The sequence below is a fragment of the Aethina tumida genome, chromosome 6 (assembly GCF_024364675.1).
Source record: "Aethina tumida isolate Nest 87 chromosome 6, icAetTumi1.1, whole genome shotgun sequence".
NCBI classification, from domain to species: Eukaryota; Metazoa; Arthropoda; class Insecta; order Coleoptera; family Nitidulidae; genus Aethina; species Aethina tumida.
Window position 1 is genome coordinate 8671021 of NC_065440.1, and position 15639 is coordinate 8686659.

The following is a 15639-nucleotide window of genomic DNA, read 5'->3' on the forward strand; positions in this document are numbered from 1 at the left end:
TTTCTCTCCATCCTTTGTTACTGTTTGTATTAAATTTGTGACGACTGTCAACATCTCGATCAAAACCTCGTCCTCTTCCTATTTTGAAAACAAATTAATTTATAGAATTTGTTTTAATTAATGTCAGATGTATTTTAATAATGTAATAAGTTTGTTTACCTCTTCTGTCTGTACTGTTGCTATTCCTTTCAACATTTCCTATATTTCCTTTATTATTATTGTCGCCACTTTCCCACATGTCATCTACAAATTACAATTCAGTGTAAGTATTGAGTTTAGAGTTTAGATCGCTCACTTTTCTACGGGTTAGTTCTATGTCATCAACTTTATCTTCAGTACAATTAGATAAGTTATATTCGTTCAATTATATATATATATATATATATATATATATATATATATATATATATATATTTTTATCAGTTCAAATTTATTAATATTAATACTTTTGTAACTAACAGTACCTTTTTATAGATTTATTAATGTATACTCATGTATTGTTTAATCATTCATTAATTATTTTCACTAATAGAAAGTGTGAGAATTATATTAATGATTTAATGAACGGTGTAACAAGTAGTTAACCTTTTTCCTAATACTAATACACAAATAGTACAGGAGGAAAAAGTAATACTGATTTATTTCAAACAGCAAAAAAAACTTTTACCTCCTCTTCTGCCTTTTGAGCCTTCCTCGCCATTTTCAACCCACGTTTCATCATTATTAAATCTGTTGCCACCACCTCGACTATAACTACGGCCTCTTCGGTCTATAAAAACAACTTAATTTATAGAATTTGTTTTAAATAATGTAATAATTATAAATAATTATTTACTTCCTCTGCCACTGCTTCCCCAATCAATGTTTTCCTTGTTTCCATTATTGTTGTCGCCACTTTCCCACTTGTTGTCTGGAAATTACAATTTAGTTAATGTACTACTAAATATATTTCATCTATTAGATATAACACATCATTCAATAAGTCCTGAGACTAACCCAGAAATGGTCCTAGTAGTACCTAACTGGCCACGTTTCCCTAGAGTACGAACCTTTACATGAAACGTGTACAAATTTTACGTCGATCGTACCACAAACAGCAGAGTTATCGAGGTTAGAGTAAAGTCACTTTGTAATTTGTTTGAAAAATGGAGAAAAGCTGGTTTCGCGTGTTGATAAAACATTGTTTATTAATGGGTAAAAACACCGTAGAAGCCCAGCAATGGCTTGAAAAACATTAACCGGACTCCTTTCCATCCAAACCAACGATTTTTCGGGGGTATGCTGAGTTTAAACGTGGTCGTACGGACACAAACAATGCGAAACGTTCGGGTAGGCCATTGGAAGCCGTTACACCGGAAAATGTGAGTGAAGTGTTAAAAATCATAATGAAAAATCGCAAAGTAAAGGTCCGTGAGATTGCAGAAATGACACAGATATCATCTGGAAGCGTATTTACAATCCTTCATGAAAAATTGAGCATGAAAAATATTTTTTCCAAGTGGGTGCCGCGATTGCTTTCAGTGGAACAAAACAGCAAGCCACAAGTCCATGAAAACAAAGGCAAAATTGAACGAGTTGGGCTTTGATTTGCTTCCTCACCCCCAGTATTCGCCAGATTTACCCTCCAGCGACTACTGGCTCTTTGCTGATCTCAAAAAAATGCTCCAGGGAAAAAAAATTGGCTCGAATGAAGAGGTCATTGCCGGAACTGAATCCTATTTTGAAGCAAAGGATAAATTCTTTTATAAACATGGTATAGAATTGTTGGAAAAGCATTGGAACGATTGTATCACTCTAAAAGGAGATTATATTGATAAATAAAAATGATTTTTGAAAAAAAATGTAGTTTTCGTTGTTAGTCTCGGGACTTATTGAACGATGTGTTATATTACATATACAAAAAAATGAATTAGTCCATAAAACTTAATAATTCATCATTCATCAACATCAACAAACTAATAACTAAACAATAAGTAATTATAAAAAATGTTAGTATTCATGTCGCACAATACATATTATTTAAATAGTTAATTAACAACAGTAAAATTGCCTGTTAAAGCATTGTTATTGTTTCAAGTTTTTTTAAGGATTATTAAGAATGATTGAAGATATAAGGATAACTATATTTATTTTCATATTTGTAAAACTTGTTTGAAAGATAATAATTTCAATTTAATATTCATTGAGTCTTAAATATGTATGTATATACTTTCTCTGTAGTTTTATTATGTTTTATTAGTAATAAATAACAGTAAAAATGATTAATCAATTGATTTTATTGTATTATATTATGTATACTATGTTTAAATCTAATATTTTTCTTGATTGATGTAAAGTGAAAATTATGTATTACGCTGAAATAATTAGTTATATTTATTATTTTTCTACTGTTCTATGACACTAAAACCAATGAAAATCGAATAATTATTCATCGTAAAACACCACAAACGTTAACGTAATACATTATCAAAATGATTTTACCTCCTCTATCGCCTATTGCGCCTTCTTGCTGATTTTCTCCCCATGTATTGTTAATGTTGTTGGGTTTGTGACGACTGTCAACATCTCGACCAAATCCTCGTCCTCTTCCAACTTTGAAAACAAATTAATTTATAGAATTTGTTTTAAACCTTGTCAGATGTATTTTAATAACATAATCATTTTGTTTACCTCTTCTGTCTTTGACTATTTATATTACTTAAAAGTAAAAAAGGAAAGCAGTAAAAATGTAACAAAATATTTTGAATTAAGATAAGATAAGATAAGAAGAACGGATCGGTGGAATTATAAAAGATACCCCATCAATCAAATCAAACTATCAATCAATTGTTGGTGGGAGAAGTGGTGGGAGGCACCCGACGAGACGGAGTAGTGGTGGAATGCGCGTGAGCTGCGCATGAGCTGCGCGTGGTACTAGGCAGTACTTGGACATTGCAACATTACTTTATTTAAAAGAATTTTTCTAAAATAAAAATAGCCTAAGTTTACTCCTTATTACATCAGCTACCTTCCAATAAAAATCCCGTCAAAATCGGTCCAGCCATTTCAGAGATTTGGAAACAAACGAACAGACAGACAGAGAGACAAAAATTGTAAAAAATGTTATTTTGGTGTATGTACCGTATGTATATTCATATGCATGTAGTAAAAAACGGTTATTTAATTATTACAACAGACACAGGTTACTTGACTATGAATATTGTTATAGTGTTTTAGGCAAATTTAATATAGATTTTCGCCTAACTTTCTGGTTCCTGTTTGTTAATATGATTCTACATTTGACATTGCATATTAAATATTATTTAAATTGTTATCAACAGTGAAATTGAAACAAATATAAAAGTGGTATGAAATGCTGGAATGATTGCGTCGCTCTTGATGGAAATTACGTTGATGAATAAATATAATTTTGAATAAATAAAACCGTATATAAATATTAAATATATACTTTAATTTTCAATGCTGAGTCATCTACCAGCGATGCTAATCTAAAAAATATTAAAATTTGTCAATGTTTGTGTGTTAATTCTGTACTCGACATTCATATTAATTATTTAAATGAAATAAAAATCAAAATAATGTCAAATAGATTCCTAAAATTCTTAACTAGCAATAAAAATAAAATATTCCATTATTAACTTATAAACAATTGGAATATGAATCAATTAAAACATAATAACTTAAAATTTCATGCTACAATTTGTTTACAGATGATATCTATACATATAAATAAAATTGGAATGTCTGTTTGTAATATTGAAATAACCGTTTTTTACTACATGAATATAAATACAGTACATACACCAAAATATAATTTTTTACAATTTTTGTCTCTCTGTCTGTCTGTCTGTTTGTTCCGGCTAATCTCTGAAATGGCTGGACCGACTTTGACGGGACATTTATTGGTAGGTAGCTGATGTAATAAGGAGTAATTTAGGGTACTTTTATTTTAGAAAAATTCTTTTATTTTAGAAGAATAAAGTAATGTTGCAATGTCCAAGTACTGTCCACTACCACGCGCAGCTTATGCGCATGTCACCACTGTGCCGTCACGTCAGGCGCCTCCCACCACATCTCCCACCAACAATTGATTGATAGTTTGATTTGATTGATGGAGTATCTTTTATAATTCCACCGATCCGTTCTTTTTATCTTATCTTAATTCAAAATATTTTGCTACATTTTTACTGCTTTCCTTTTTTACCTTTAAGTAATAATTATAAATAATTATAAATTAAGTACATTTGTGTTCAATATTCAGATTTACATTGAAATTGATACATTATTTATAGGTTATTTTATTTAGCTAGTAACGTAGATAGTTGTTTTTTTTTTCTAATATTTAGTTATGCCTAAAAGAAAGTGAAATCTCTCTAAAAACATGAAAAAGGCCAGAAGCCAAAGATTGCGACGTGAAAATGAATCTGAACAAGATAGGGAAAGTCGTCTTACAAATTGTAGATTACGTATGTCCATGTCGAATGAGAGTAATTCTGTGAGGAATGAACGATTACAATTATATAGAACGCGTCATTCATTGTTAAGGACTCAAAAATCTTTGGAATTTCGAGATCCCAGTCTAGGAAACGATCGTATTCAACACGCTATCTCACGAAGTCGCGAGTTCACCTAGTTTATAAATAATATATGAACAATACCTATAACAAATAACATAATCTAATTAATAGTGGTGAATTAATTCGATATACCTGAAGAAGCTGGTCCAGTAAACCTAGTGCCACCTTCAACTGGATGAAACTCTGAAGGCGGGTCGTCATCCCAGTCCTCGCTCATATTGACTCAAGTCAAATCTGAAACTGCAGAGAAATAAAATTAGCAGGCTTCGAGAAATCAAAAAAAGCCCCTCCCATCTTTCCTTTCAATTGTTGGTGAGACATGAATCAAGGGATGAATGAAGGAGCATCACAGGTTCAGCTTGTCCGAACTTGTTGACCCGTTCCGACCGAAGGTTTGTTGGTGAATTTTATGTAAATTTTGGTATGTGACAGGGCGTTGTTTGAGCAACGGGGGGAGTCTATACTGAGAGATAAGGGTAGCAGCTGGACGGCTTAATATAATGATACCAACCCTATCTTTAAAATTTACAAATGGATGAAGAAATGGCAACGTGATCAACTAAAATTATTAGGAAACCTCGTTGTGTGGGATACGAAAATAATTACGAAATGTAGTAGTACATCATTTTGATTGAATAGGACTTAATATTGACTAACCAAATTAAATAAAATTGTTGTAAAATTGTTCATCGAATAAGAAACGATATAAGTCTGTACAACAGATGATTTCACATATATTACAACAACATATTCACAATTAATAATATATTATATGACTAAAACACTGCTCTCACCAATATCTCTTAAAATCTGCACATGAGAATAATTGTTTTAGATCACATTGTTTCTAAAAAGAAACAACATGGCGGACAAAATTAACAAAGACGTGCAAATTTGACATAATATTAAAAATGGTCCGAAAGATTCATAATAAAATAGAAAAACTCGACATTTAACAAATAAAACAAATACAGATATTATTACAATGGTAAAATTTTAACAAGAAATATAATAAATATAAATTTTTATAACAAAAATTTATTTACCGTTGTAGACACGTCTGATCTGTTCAACAGTTGAAACCAAAAAGATCGAATCGTATTCATGGGGGGAGGGAGTTAGTGAATAGGACCAAATGTTCCCGAAGTTCCATTCGTTTTCTAAAATTGATATGTGGAGGGGCAACAGCCAATCATAGATGTTCGGCATCGTCGAAAAGGCACGACTTTGCCTGTCTCGGGGTGCAGACTGGTGACAATTTAATTTTTTTTAATTTTATAAATTGGTAATAGAAATTCCCCAAATTTCAGAGATGATCAGGGAATATCTACTGTTTTTAGTTAGAAAAAATAATTTAATAGATTTCAGAATAGTAGCTCCACCATTCGATACATAACCCCATGGAGGGACAAGTAAATAGTACCAAATTGAAACAGCCGAATGTTCCCGAAGTTAGACTCGTTTTCTAAAATTGATATGTTGTTTGAAATGGTATGGCACACAGAACACCCAAGAAGTACTAACCTCCTGCCAAAAATTGATACAACACTGGATGAAAAATTGATTTTTAGTCTTTAATTTATTCAGCCATCTTTATATTTTCGTGTATTTGACATTTGTCAAAAATGGCGTGAATAATTTCAAATTCAAATTAATTTGAATATATTTACTAGGTGTTCTGAGTATTACCAGAAATAAAACAAACTTCAATGTACAAGAACTTCGTTGGTGTTGATATTAGGAGTCTCTCATAGGCACGTTTCAGCTCCCCTATCATTGAAACAATTATACTTATGTATTCATAAGTGAGACGCTGCTTCACCTGCCTCATCTGGGTATCCGCTATTGACCACCATCATTAGTATCATTTTATATTAGAGTATATCAAGTACTGTTAAAAGTTCTCAATATATACAAGCATGCTGATTTATGATGATACGTAATTCTGGTCTAATTAGTCCCATGTATCAATCGCCGCTAACTTGAAGCTCTTGTAAAGTTATTTTCCTCTTCAACATATCCCAAACATACTCAACTGGATTAAGGTCAGGAAAATTAGAAGGTTAATACATTTTTGTAATGTTCTCAGTTTGTAGGAAATCGTCTACCTGCCTTGTTCGATGGGGAGGTGTACTACTAAAAATAAATTATGAACCAACATCACTCCATCATAACCCCATCACTTTCCCCAGGATGGATCCACCTTGTCGTGGTCCTGGGGCTCACTACCAATCCATTCTCAGGAAGATCTCCGATCTTTCTCGATTGGTCTTGTTTTTTCTGAACCATTTGACAGGGAGCTGATGACTTTGCCTTCCTTGCGTCTTCTGGTTCAGTTAACCTATGTATGCCTCGCAAACAGTAGGAAAAGCTTTTGACCCGTCTGAGACTTACTGTCTCTATTGTTCATGATGTCTTTCAGGATTCAGATGGATCAAACTTTTCGTACTTTATACGTCTTGTCTTTCCTACATGAGTTTTCATGTGTCTGACATTTGGTCATGATCTTCGGAACGGTACCCCGAGAGGGATTTTAGTCTTTTATAAGGTTTGTCCCAAAATAAAAATCAGGATTGATCCACCTTATCGTGGTCCTGGTACTCAGTACCTTAAGATTAGATCTACCCTATTTAGGTACACGGTGCATACGCAAAATTATATACCTATACCTTTTTCTAATGATATTAAAATTCTAAATATCTTCTACTCCATTTAAAAAAAATCTTGTAGTTATGTACATTGAAATCAGAAACGCTAACATTAAAACGTTAAGGGCCGCAACGTTGGAGGTATAAAAAATGTTCAACCATAAAGTAATTACTCTAAAGTAAGGGATCTAAAGCTAGTTATTACCTTAAAAGTTGTAACGTCTATGAAAGCACGAACCACTGAATTCAACACTGATGGAATCGATGCGTATAATTTTATACTGTTTATTATTATCTTTGTTGCCTAACTACCTAAAATAACAACTGCAACCTATATACTTTTCTTAATTTGTATTTATTTTTTTTTCTAATATTTAGTTAAGCCTAAAAGTAAGTCAAATCTCTCTAAAAACATAAGAAAGGCCAAAGGCCAAAGATTGCGACGAGAAAGCCGTCTTACAAATTGTATATTACGGATGTCCATGCCTAGGTCGAATGAGAGTAGTTCTGAGAGGAATAAACGATTACAATTAAATAGAACGCGTCATTCATTTTTAAGGGCTCAAGAATCTTTGGAATCTCGAGATCACCGTCTAGAAAACGATCGACTTCAACACGCTACTTGGACATTGCAACATAACTTTAGAATTTTTCTAAAATAAAAGTAGTCTAAGTTATTCCTTATTACATCAGCTACCTGCCAATAAAAGTCCCGTCAAAATCGGTGCAGCAATTTCAGAGATTAGCCGGAACAAATAGACAGACAGACAGAGAGACAATAATTGTAAAAAATGTTATTTTGGTGTATGTACCGTATTTATATTCATATGCATGTAGTAAAAAACGAATATTTCAATATTACAAACAGATACTCCAATTTTATTTATATGTATAGATAATGAATGATGAATTCAAGTTAATAAGTAAAGTTTCGGTTTAATATTTAAACATTTTATTAGTAAATTTTCATTTTTACGCAAATTACTTGTATTAACATCTATATTTTAAATCAGTTGCCACCATTAGATATTCCTTCCTGGATACCTGGTTTATGGTATATTTTTATTATTACAGGAGAGACCAAAATTATTAAAAATATAAGTAAATAATCGACTCTTATTGTTTTAACTATTGAAAGAACATTTTTTGTCATTGTTAGAATATATAAAAGTATTTAAATATACATTTTCTAAAGTATTTAATATTAAATATAATACTCTATTGTACATTTTTGAATAAATGTAGTACTTTACTTGGATAAGTGAGTCATACAAATTATTTACATTGACAAATATTAATAAAAGCATTCAGAAATAATTTTTTGGAAAGGGTTGATATTTTACTTGGATGAGTAAAGAGATTTTCGGTCGCCTACAAATTGTCGAAAGTATTGATACTTTACTTGACTAAGTAAAGCCGGGAGAAAGAGATAGTCGGTCACCTGTAAGTTAAGTTATGAAAGTATTTATATTATACTTGGATAAGTAAGATCGGGCGCGAGATTTTCGGTCTCCTATTGGTTTTATGTCCTGACCCGGAGTGTTGGTCATAGTGCCAATAAGCTCTAATTAGGGAGCCTGACGGCAGCAGTGGTTGGGTTTTAAATCAAGGGGTGCACTGATTATCTGTACGATTAACACAGTAACCATGAAATGAACTTATTTGGAAAAGTAAAGTCATACAAACCATTGACATTGACAAATATTAATAAAAGCATTCAGAAATAATTTTTTGGAAAGGGTTGATATTTTACTTGGATAAGTAAATTTGGGAAAAAAAGACTTTCGGTAGCCTACAAATTGTCGAAAGTATGTGATACTTGAATAAGTAATGTCGTGTTTGCTTCGCGGTTGATATAAGCATCTGAATCCACGGCAGTTGCATTCCGAGTTGCCGAGTCCAAAGGTGCCGAACGTGTCTAGCAAAACTAATCAATTCACAGAAAGTCCGTTTGCTGAATGGTAGTATTTCGCTCTCTTCTATTCGAGCGTTCAAGTAGTTAGGACGTGTGAATACTTAATCAAAATCTAGGTAGGAATTTTTACATATTTCTTGTTAGAAATGATTCATTTTGTCAGTCAGATTCTGTTTTCAGCATATCGAAGTTTGCAATCATTCTATTGTTATTCTTGTTTATTTAGAAACAATATGATTTCGTAAATTAATTTTTCTCATGTACAGATTTCTGTTGGGGTTTTTTTTCTAGATTAGTAACTTGCTGTACAATGAAGATTCTCCCTTACCAATCAAGCCGATTGAACTGTGACTAGAACTAGACATGTGTTACGGCTTCGTTTCATTATCTTCCGCTGCTGGACACAACGTGGAACTTAATCTTTTCGAAACTGGGGAAGCTTTGAGCTACAAACCACACTCCATGATTTTGCTGAACGTAAAGGATGGTAATAGCAAGAGTGTTGGGTTCTTCATGGATGGTGACGTGGTTGTCACGACACTCTGGACCAACGGCAAGAGCAAGATTTTACAGATATGTAACGTATGTACTCCTTAAATATGTTTATTTGTTTCTTCAAATTTTTAATTTTTAGATTAAAGAACCAAAATTTAATATTAAGTTAAGGAAAGCACCTGCACACAGTCCGATTCAGAGTGACAGCCATGAGCGTTAGACATAAATAACCACAAGAGTCAGTCAGTCTGACTCAGATTGATAGCCATGAGCGTTAGACATAAATAACCACAAGAGTCAGTCAGACAGTCTGACTCAGACTGACAGCCATGAGCGTTAGACATAAATAACCACAAGAGTCAGTCAGACAGTCTGACTCAGATTGACAGCCATGAGCGTTAGACATAAATAACCACAAGAGTCACTCAGACAGTCTGACTCAGACTGACAGCTATGAGCGTTAGACATAAATAATCACAAGAGTCAGTCAGACATTCTGACTCAGTCTGACAGCCATGAGCGTTAGACATAAATAACTACAAGGGTTGAAAATAAATATTGGTACCGTGTATATAAACTGTATATAGTATAAATATCGTAAATAGAGTTTTAGTTTAAGTTACTGTCAGTTTTATTTTCATACTGCCCGAACCTCGGAAAACTGTTATAATATTTTACTTGGTTAAGGTAAGATTGGGCGCGAGATTTTCGGTCTCCTACTGGTTTGAAGCACTGACCCGGAGTCTTGATCACGCTACCGAAAGGCTCTAATTAGACAGCCTGGTGGCAGCAGTGGTTGGGTTTGAAATCAGATTTTGAAAATAGGTCTGATTAATAGAAATGTTACATTATAAAATTATTTTCAATAATAAAAATATGTGTGAATAAGAAATATGTGAAATTCGTGATTCATATATTAATTTCAAATTATATATCAACAACAATGTTGGGGATTCGCACCGAATTTCATATTTCCAAGTTTATGTAATGCTATATGAACACTGATTTACTTCGCGGTTGATATAAGCATCTGGACCCACGGCAGTTGCGTTCCGAGTTGCCGAGTCTAAAGGTGCCGAACATGTCTAGCGAAAATATCAGTTCACAGAAAGTCGGTTTGCTGTATGGTAGCATTTCGCTTTCCGTTCAAGCGTTTAAGTAGTGCGATTACTTAATCAAAATCTAGGTAGGAATTTTTACATATTTCTTGTTAACAATGATTCATTTTGAAGATGTGGAGTATATTTGCTTAGTTTAAATCCTTCGAAGCGTTGTCGGTGAAAAGTGTAAAATGTGTACGTGGTCGCGGTTTTTTATTTTAATTCATTGTCAGATTCTGTTTTGAACATATCGAACGAAATTTGCAATCATTTTATTGTTATTCTTGTTTATTTAGAAACAATATGATTTCGTAAATTAATTTTTCTCATGTACAGATTTCTGTTGTTTTTGTTGTAGATTAGTAACTTGCTGCACAATGAAGATTCTCCCTCACCAATCAAGCCGATAACTCCGAAGTTGACCTGTGATTAGACTAGGCATGTGTTACGGCTTAGTTTCATTATCTTCCGCTGCTGGACACAACGTGGAACTTAATCTTCTCGAAACTGGGGAAGCTTTGAGCTACAAACCACACTCCACGGTACTGTTGAATGAAAAGTATGGTAATAGCAAGAATGTTGGGTTCTTCGTGGATGGTGACGTGGTTGTCACGACACTCTGGAGCAACGACAACAGCAAGATATTACGGATAGAAGTATGTACTCCTTAAATATGTTTATATGTTACTTCAAATAATTAAATTTTAGGTTAAAGAACCATAACTTAATATTAAGTCAAGGAAAGTACCTGCACCAGATGGTTTTGTGCCACACGGTTCCAACTTGGAGAACTTGTCCAATAAACCTCATCTTTATGCTGAGGCAACGTCAGTAGTCAATCTTAAAAAAGGAGTTGCTGGTTTGTTCCATGTAATTCTTTCTTTTTTATATTGAAAATTTTGTCACAAATAGTTTCAGATATTGGATGTCGAAATGCGTGAGACCGACTCTTCAGGAGAATGTACTGCAAAATATTTCTCAACATCTCAAGATAAATTTGACCAAACAACTCCGTATATCTCCAGATTATTCCTACATTTACAATCCTGACGAACAATATTATAAAATCAATGACTTCTAAGGAGAGCCATTAAATTTGGTCAGGAAAAATCGCATTATTTCACTGGGATAATTTAGAAACAGTTCTGGCTCAAATCGTTACTTCTAGTATTCTATTTTAGACTCAGGAGTCTCTTCTAACGAACAAAGAGGAAGATAACAAAGATGTTCAATGTTGTTCCGTTCTAGTGAACGGATTAAGGAATAGTTTAAAGAATGAAGCTTTGGGAGAATTAAAATCAGTCAGAAGTTTAATAATGCTAATTAACTCTGAAAGAAGAGCCAGTAAAACGGAAATCACCATTGACGATAAGGAGAATAAAAATATACTGTAAGTCTTTAATAATTCTTATTGTATTAATTAACTATGTGTTATATTTTTAGTTTACAATTGTATGAGGGGGTTTGATTCAAACTATTGATTCACATTCACAACAAAATATTGGTATTTGATAATGAACAGAGTATCGATCAAAATGAACCTTTTAAACATTTACAATAAAAACATGAATATCCCAGCTAAAGTCAAAGAGACTATCATTCTCATTTTGACTTCTGAATCTAAAGTAAGAAAAAAATGTGTAATATAAATAAAATTATACAATTATATATTGTCTTTTTAGGTTCTGCACGAAGTGGAAGAAACTATTAAATTTAGATTATGCAAAAGGAGAAGAACGTTACTAATTTTTTCATGCTCTAAATAATTTAAAGTCCGGAAGAACCCTCTAAATTATATTAAATATGGAAGTCCTAAAGAAGAATAATTGAGTTGCAAAGCGATTACAGCATAAATCTGTTCTGAAAGCGGCAGAAAAAACCTTCTTTCAATTTGACAAAAACGTGATACAAGTTCCAGAACTATTTCAGCTGATATTATTCTTTTGTCCAATCCTTGTTGTTGGAATATTTATATTCTAAAGATCCTTTGAAATCAAATAATATGTACTGCAAACTCTTAAAATGTTGTCCGAAGAGAGTCCTGAGTTTAAAGAGAAGATAATGAGAATCATCTGAAAGGGCAACAAACTGAACAACTACTCTACGTGGTCGCCAAGAGGAATATCGACTGTTTTAACCAGAAGCTTCATGAAAACAATCTCGAGTAATCGTAAACGAGGTCAATGTCATGATTGACAAAGATGGCTTCTTTCAAGAGATTTTCTCCGTAAGTAACAATTCAACTTTATACCCTTCCTTACTTTGACGGTTTTCTGTTTCTGCAGATTAGTATATTTTCTGGTGGTCTTTCCAGTTTTATGTTCAGTTATTGGAACGCAGCTCAGACCGTTCGTTTTCTTCAGCGAACAAGGCGAACTTATGGGTCACGTTTAGTCTGGAACTGCTTCTGAGAAAACGGCTGCGTATCACGTGAGATGCTTTATGATTTTTTAACGATTTGTAGGCTAATGCATTGTTGTAAGATCATTTAGAATATATTTTTTAGAGCTGGAAATTTTGTTAGTGGGATAAACCAAAGTTGATACGGCATTTATAAAGTCTCAGGTCGAATGTACTGCATCTATTGAACCGAAATTGAACCTTAAAACTGATATCAATATTTTCTCTAAAATGAATTTGTGCATGAGACTAACGCAACCTGAAATAATACTCTGGTAAATATTATCTATATAATAATATCTCTTTGAAAACCTGACACTTATGTGATTTTGGTGAATTATATTTCACCTTTAACCAATAAAAACTCACACAAAATAGAAATAATTGCTGACCAGAAAACTGGTCCAGTAAATGACATTTTGCCTTTGTATAATTGCCTTTACACAATTATGTGCAGCAGGTTGTTACGAATTTAAATGATGGTGTTGAAGTATTCCAAGTTGAAGACAATGACTTGGCAGTTAAACTAATATTTAACGTACAAGATTTCTCTTGGAATAAATGTAAATGTAACATAATTTTTATTGTAGTGTTCTGATACTATCGTTGGTATTCACACCATATACCTCATACCCTATGAAGATTGATCTGTGGATTACATCCAACCATGCCTGTATGCATAAGGAAGGATGGCAAATGCATTGAATCGGAATTCAGAAATCCGCCAGAAACGAAGAAAATTTAATTTGAAACGTACGTAGAAGATGAAATTGACTCGCACAGGCGGCCAATCAAAGAATGGAGCAACAACACTGCGTACATTTGGCTTAACCCAAACGAAAAATTAAGGGGAAAAGTACACATTTCCCAGGTGCTACATTTTTTTCCAAAATGAGAGTCACAGCAGTCCAAAAGGAATTTTTAGTGAAATTTATATCGGAAAATCCGATATTAATTTCAAAAAAGTTTACGAAGGATTATTCATCCAAGGAATACGTTGAGCTTTGGCAAGAAGCCGCAGCTATTCTGACGGGGCCTGAAAAGACTTGGCAGGGGTGGAAAAAGGTTAGTGTATAAAGTGAACATTAAAACACAACTTTTACTATTTATTTATTATGACAGACGTGGTCCGACATAATAGCCAGAACTAATCTTAACTCGCCACACAGAGAAAGGAAATTTCGATAACGGGAGGGGCAGGCGAAAATTTGCGGCCTTAGCCGCCTTGCGACAGATATTGCAGGTCTCATTAAGCCCTCATCGGTAGAAGGAGTCGCAAATGTTCCCCTCCCAAACGTCAAATACGAATTTTCTCGTTTGTTCCTGACGTGCGGGGGCCTTCGTCAGCTCCGGACGTGCCTCGCCAGCCCTTACAACGTTCAAGGAGTAAAAAGCAAAAAAGTTCCACATATGATGCAAGGCTTTGGGGAATATTGTGAGTGCCTTGATGCATCCTCAGCGTCAAATGCACAGGGCTTAATCCAAACGGCCCAGGCGTTGTCATAGACTGCTGTGGCACTGGACCACATGGCGGAAGCCATAAATAAATTAGCGTAGTCTCGATAACTATTTGTTTTTGTTACTATTTTTGTTAAAATTTATTTTCGGAATTTTATATTTTTTTATATTATTAATTAAATTATGTTATATAAGCATAGATTATTATTTTATTTACATTTAATTTTTTTGAAATTCTTGGGGTGCCACTAAAAAGTCAAGTTTCTTATAAACTTTTTTATTTTACCTTTTAGTTCAATACACTTGACCCAGCGATACTCTTTAACTAGTTTGAAATCGAGCTGTGATTAAACGGTTACGGGTTGCTTTACCAGCTGCCAATTCGGGATTTATTCCTCCTACTTAAATAAATTGTCAAAACTTGTTAAAAGTTATTTTATAAGATATATACCATCATCATTACAAATGTTGTGTAAAACAACACATGCGTTTATAATTTTGCAGGCCATTTCAGGTGCATAATGAAGGACTCGATCCTTTCGACAACATCTAAACCTTGCTTTGAATAATCCATTATATCTTTTTATAATGCTACGAACCCTCTTATGGACTTTATTATACTGATATTCTTGGGTATTCATAACAGGTTCACGTTCTAAAGGAGTCATAAGCCAAGGTCTTAAAGGGTATCCAGAACCACCTACAAATTAATATAATGTTTAATTTTAATGTTTATTTAACATCCTATAATTCTTTGTTAACATATGTAGTGACTATAGACCTATAAATACTGTATATATTTGAAATATTTTTAGACACAATGGTAAAGAAACAGGTAATCAAATATTGTTATAAATGAAATAATCAAAGTGGTTTTCGTAAAGGACACTCCTGTGAAACTATTTTTTTGAATGTATATGATAAATGGTTAGTGATATAATAATAAATGTATATATGCAGTTTTCCTGGATTTCAGGAGAGCTTGAAACGTTAGACAGAACATTGGTACAGAAGATGAATAAGATGGGTCTTGGTAGACTTGTACA

The 15639-nt window shown here is 33.2% G+C and overlaps 1 protein-coding gene and 1 long non-coding RNA gene across 4 annotated transcripts; one reads left to right on the forward strand and one right to left on the reverse strand.

The window, feature by feature from the left end:
• Positions 1-37: 37 nt before the first annotated feature.
• LOC126265861 (GATA zinc finger domain-containing protein 4-like) lies at positions 38-4804 on the reverse strand. The gene is made up of 5 exons (XM_049968745.1): positions 4710-4804; positions 2482-2592; positions 836-910; positions 668-769; positions 38-243 (listed from the first exon to the last, which is right to left on the reverse strand). The coding sequence occupies exons 1-5, from the start codon at positions 4792-4794 to the stop codon at positions 95-97; spliced, it is 522 nt and encodes a 173-aa protein (XP_049824702.1). The 5' UTR covers positions 4795-4804; the 3' UTR covers positions 38-94.
• Positions 4805-10707: 5903 nt separating this feature from the next.
• LOC109607161 (uncharacterized) lies at positions 10708-14792 on the forward strand. 3 transcript variants are annotated; one of them, XR_007548357.1, is made up of 10 exons: positions 10708-10821; positions 11094-11391; positions 11444-11594; positions 11648-12125; positions 12179-12360; positions 12418-12962; positions 13021-13165; positions 13242-13410; positions 13726-14200; positions 14258-14792. It is a non-coding gene; the product is annotated as an uncharacterized LOC109607161 (long non-coding RNA). The 3 variants fall into 3 exon arrangements; XR_007548356.1 differs by having other exon boundaries at positions 13021-13410; XR_007548358.1 differs by having other exon boundaries at positions 11654-12125; positions 13021-13410.
• The last annotated feature ends 847 nt before the right edge of the window (positions 14793-15639 follow it).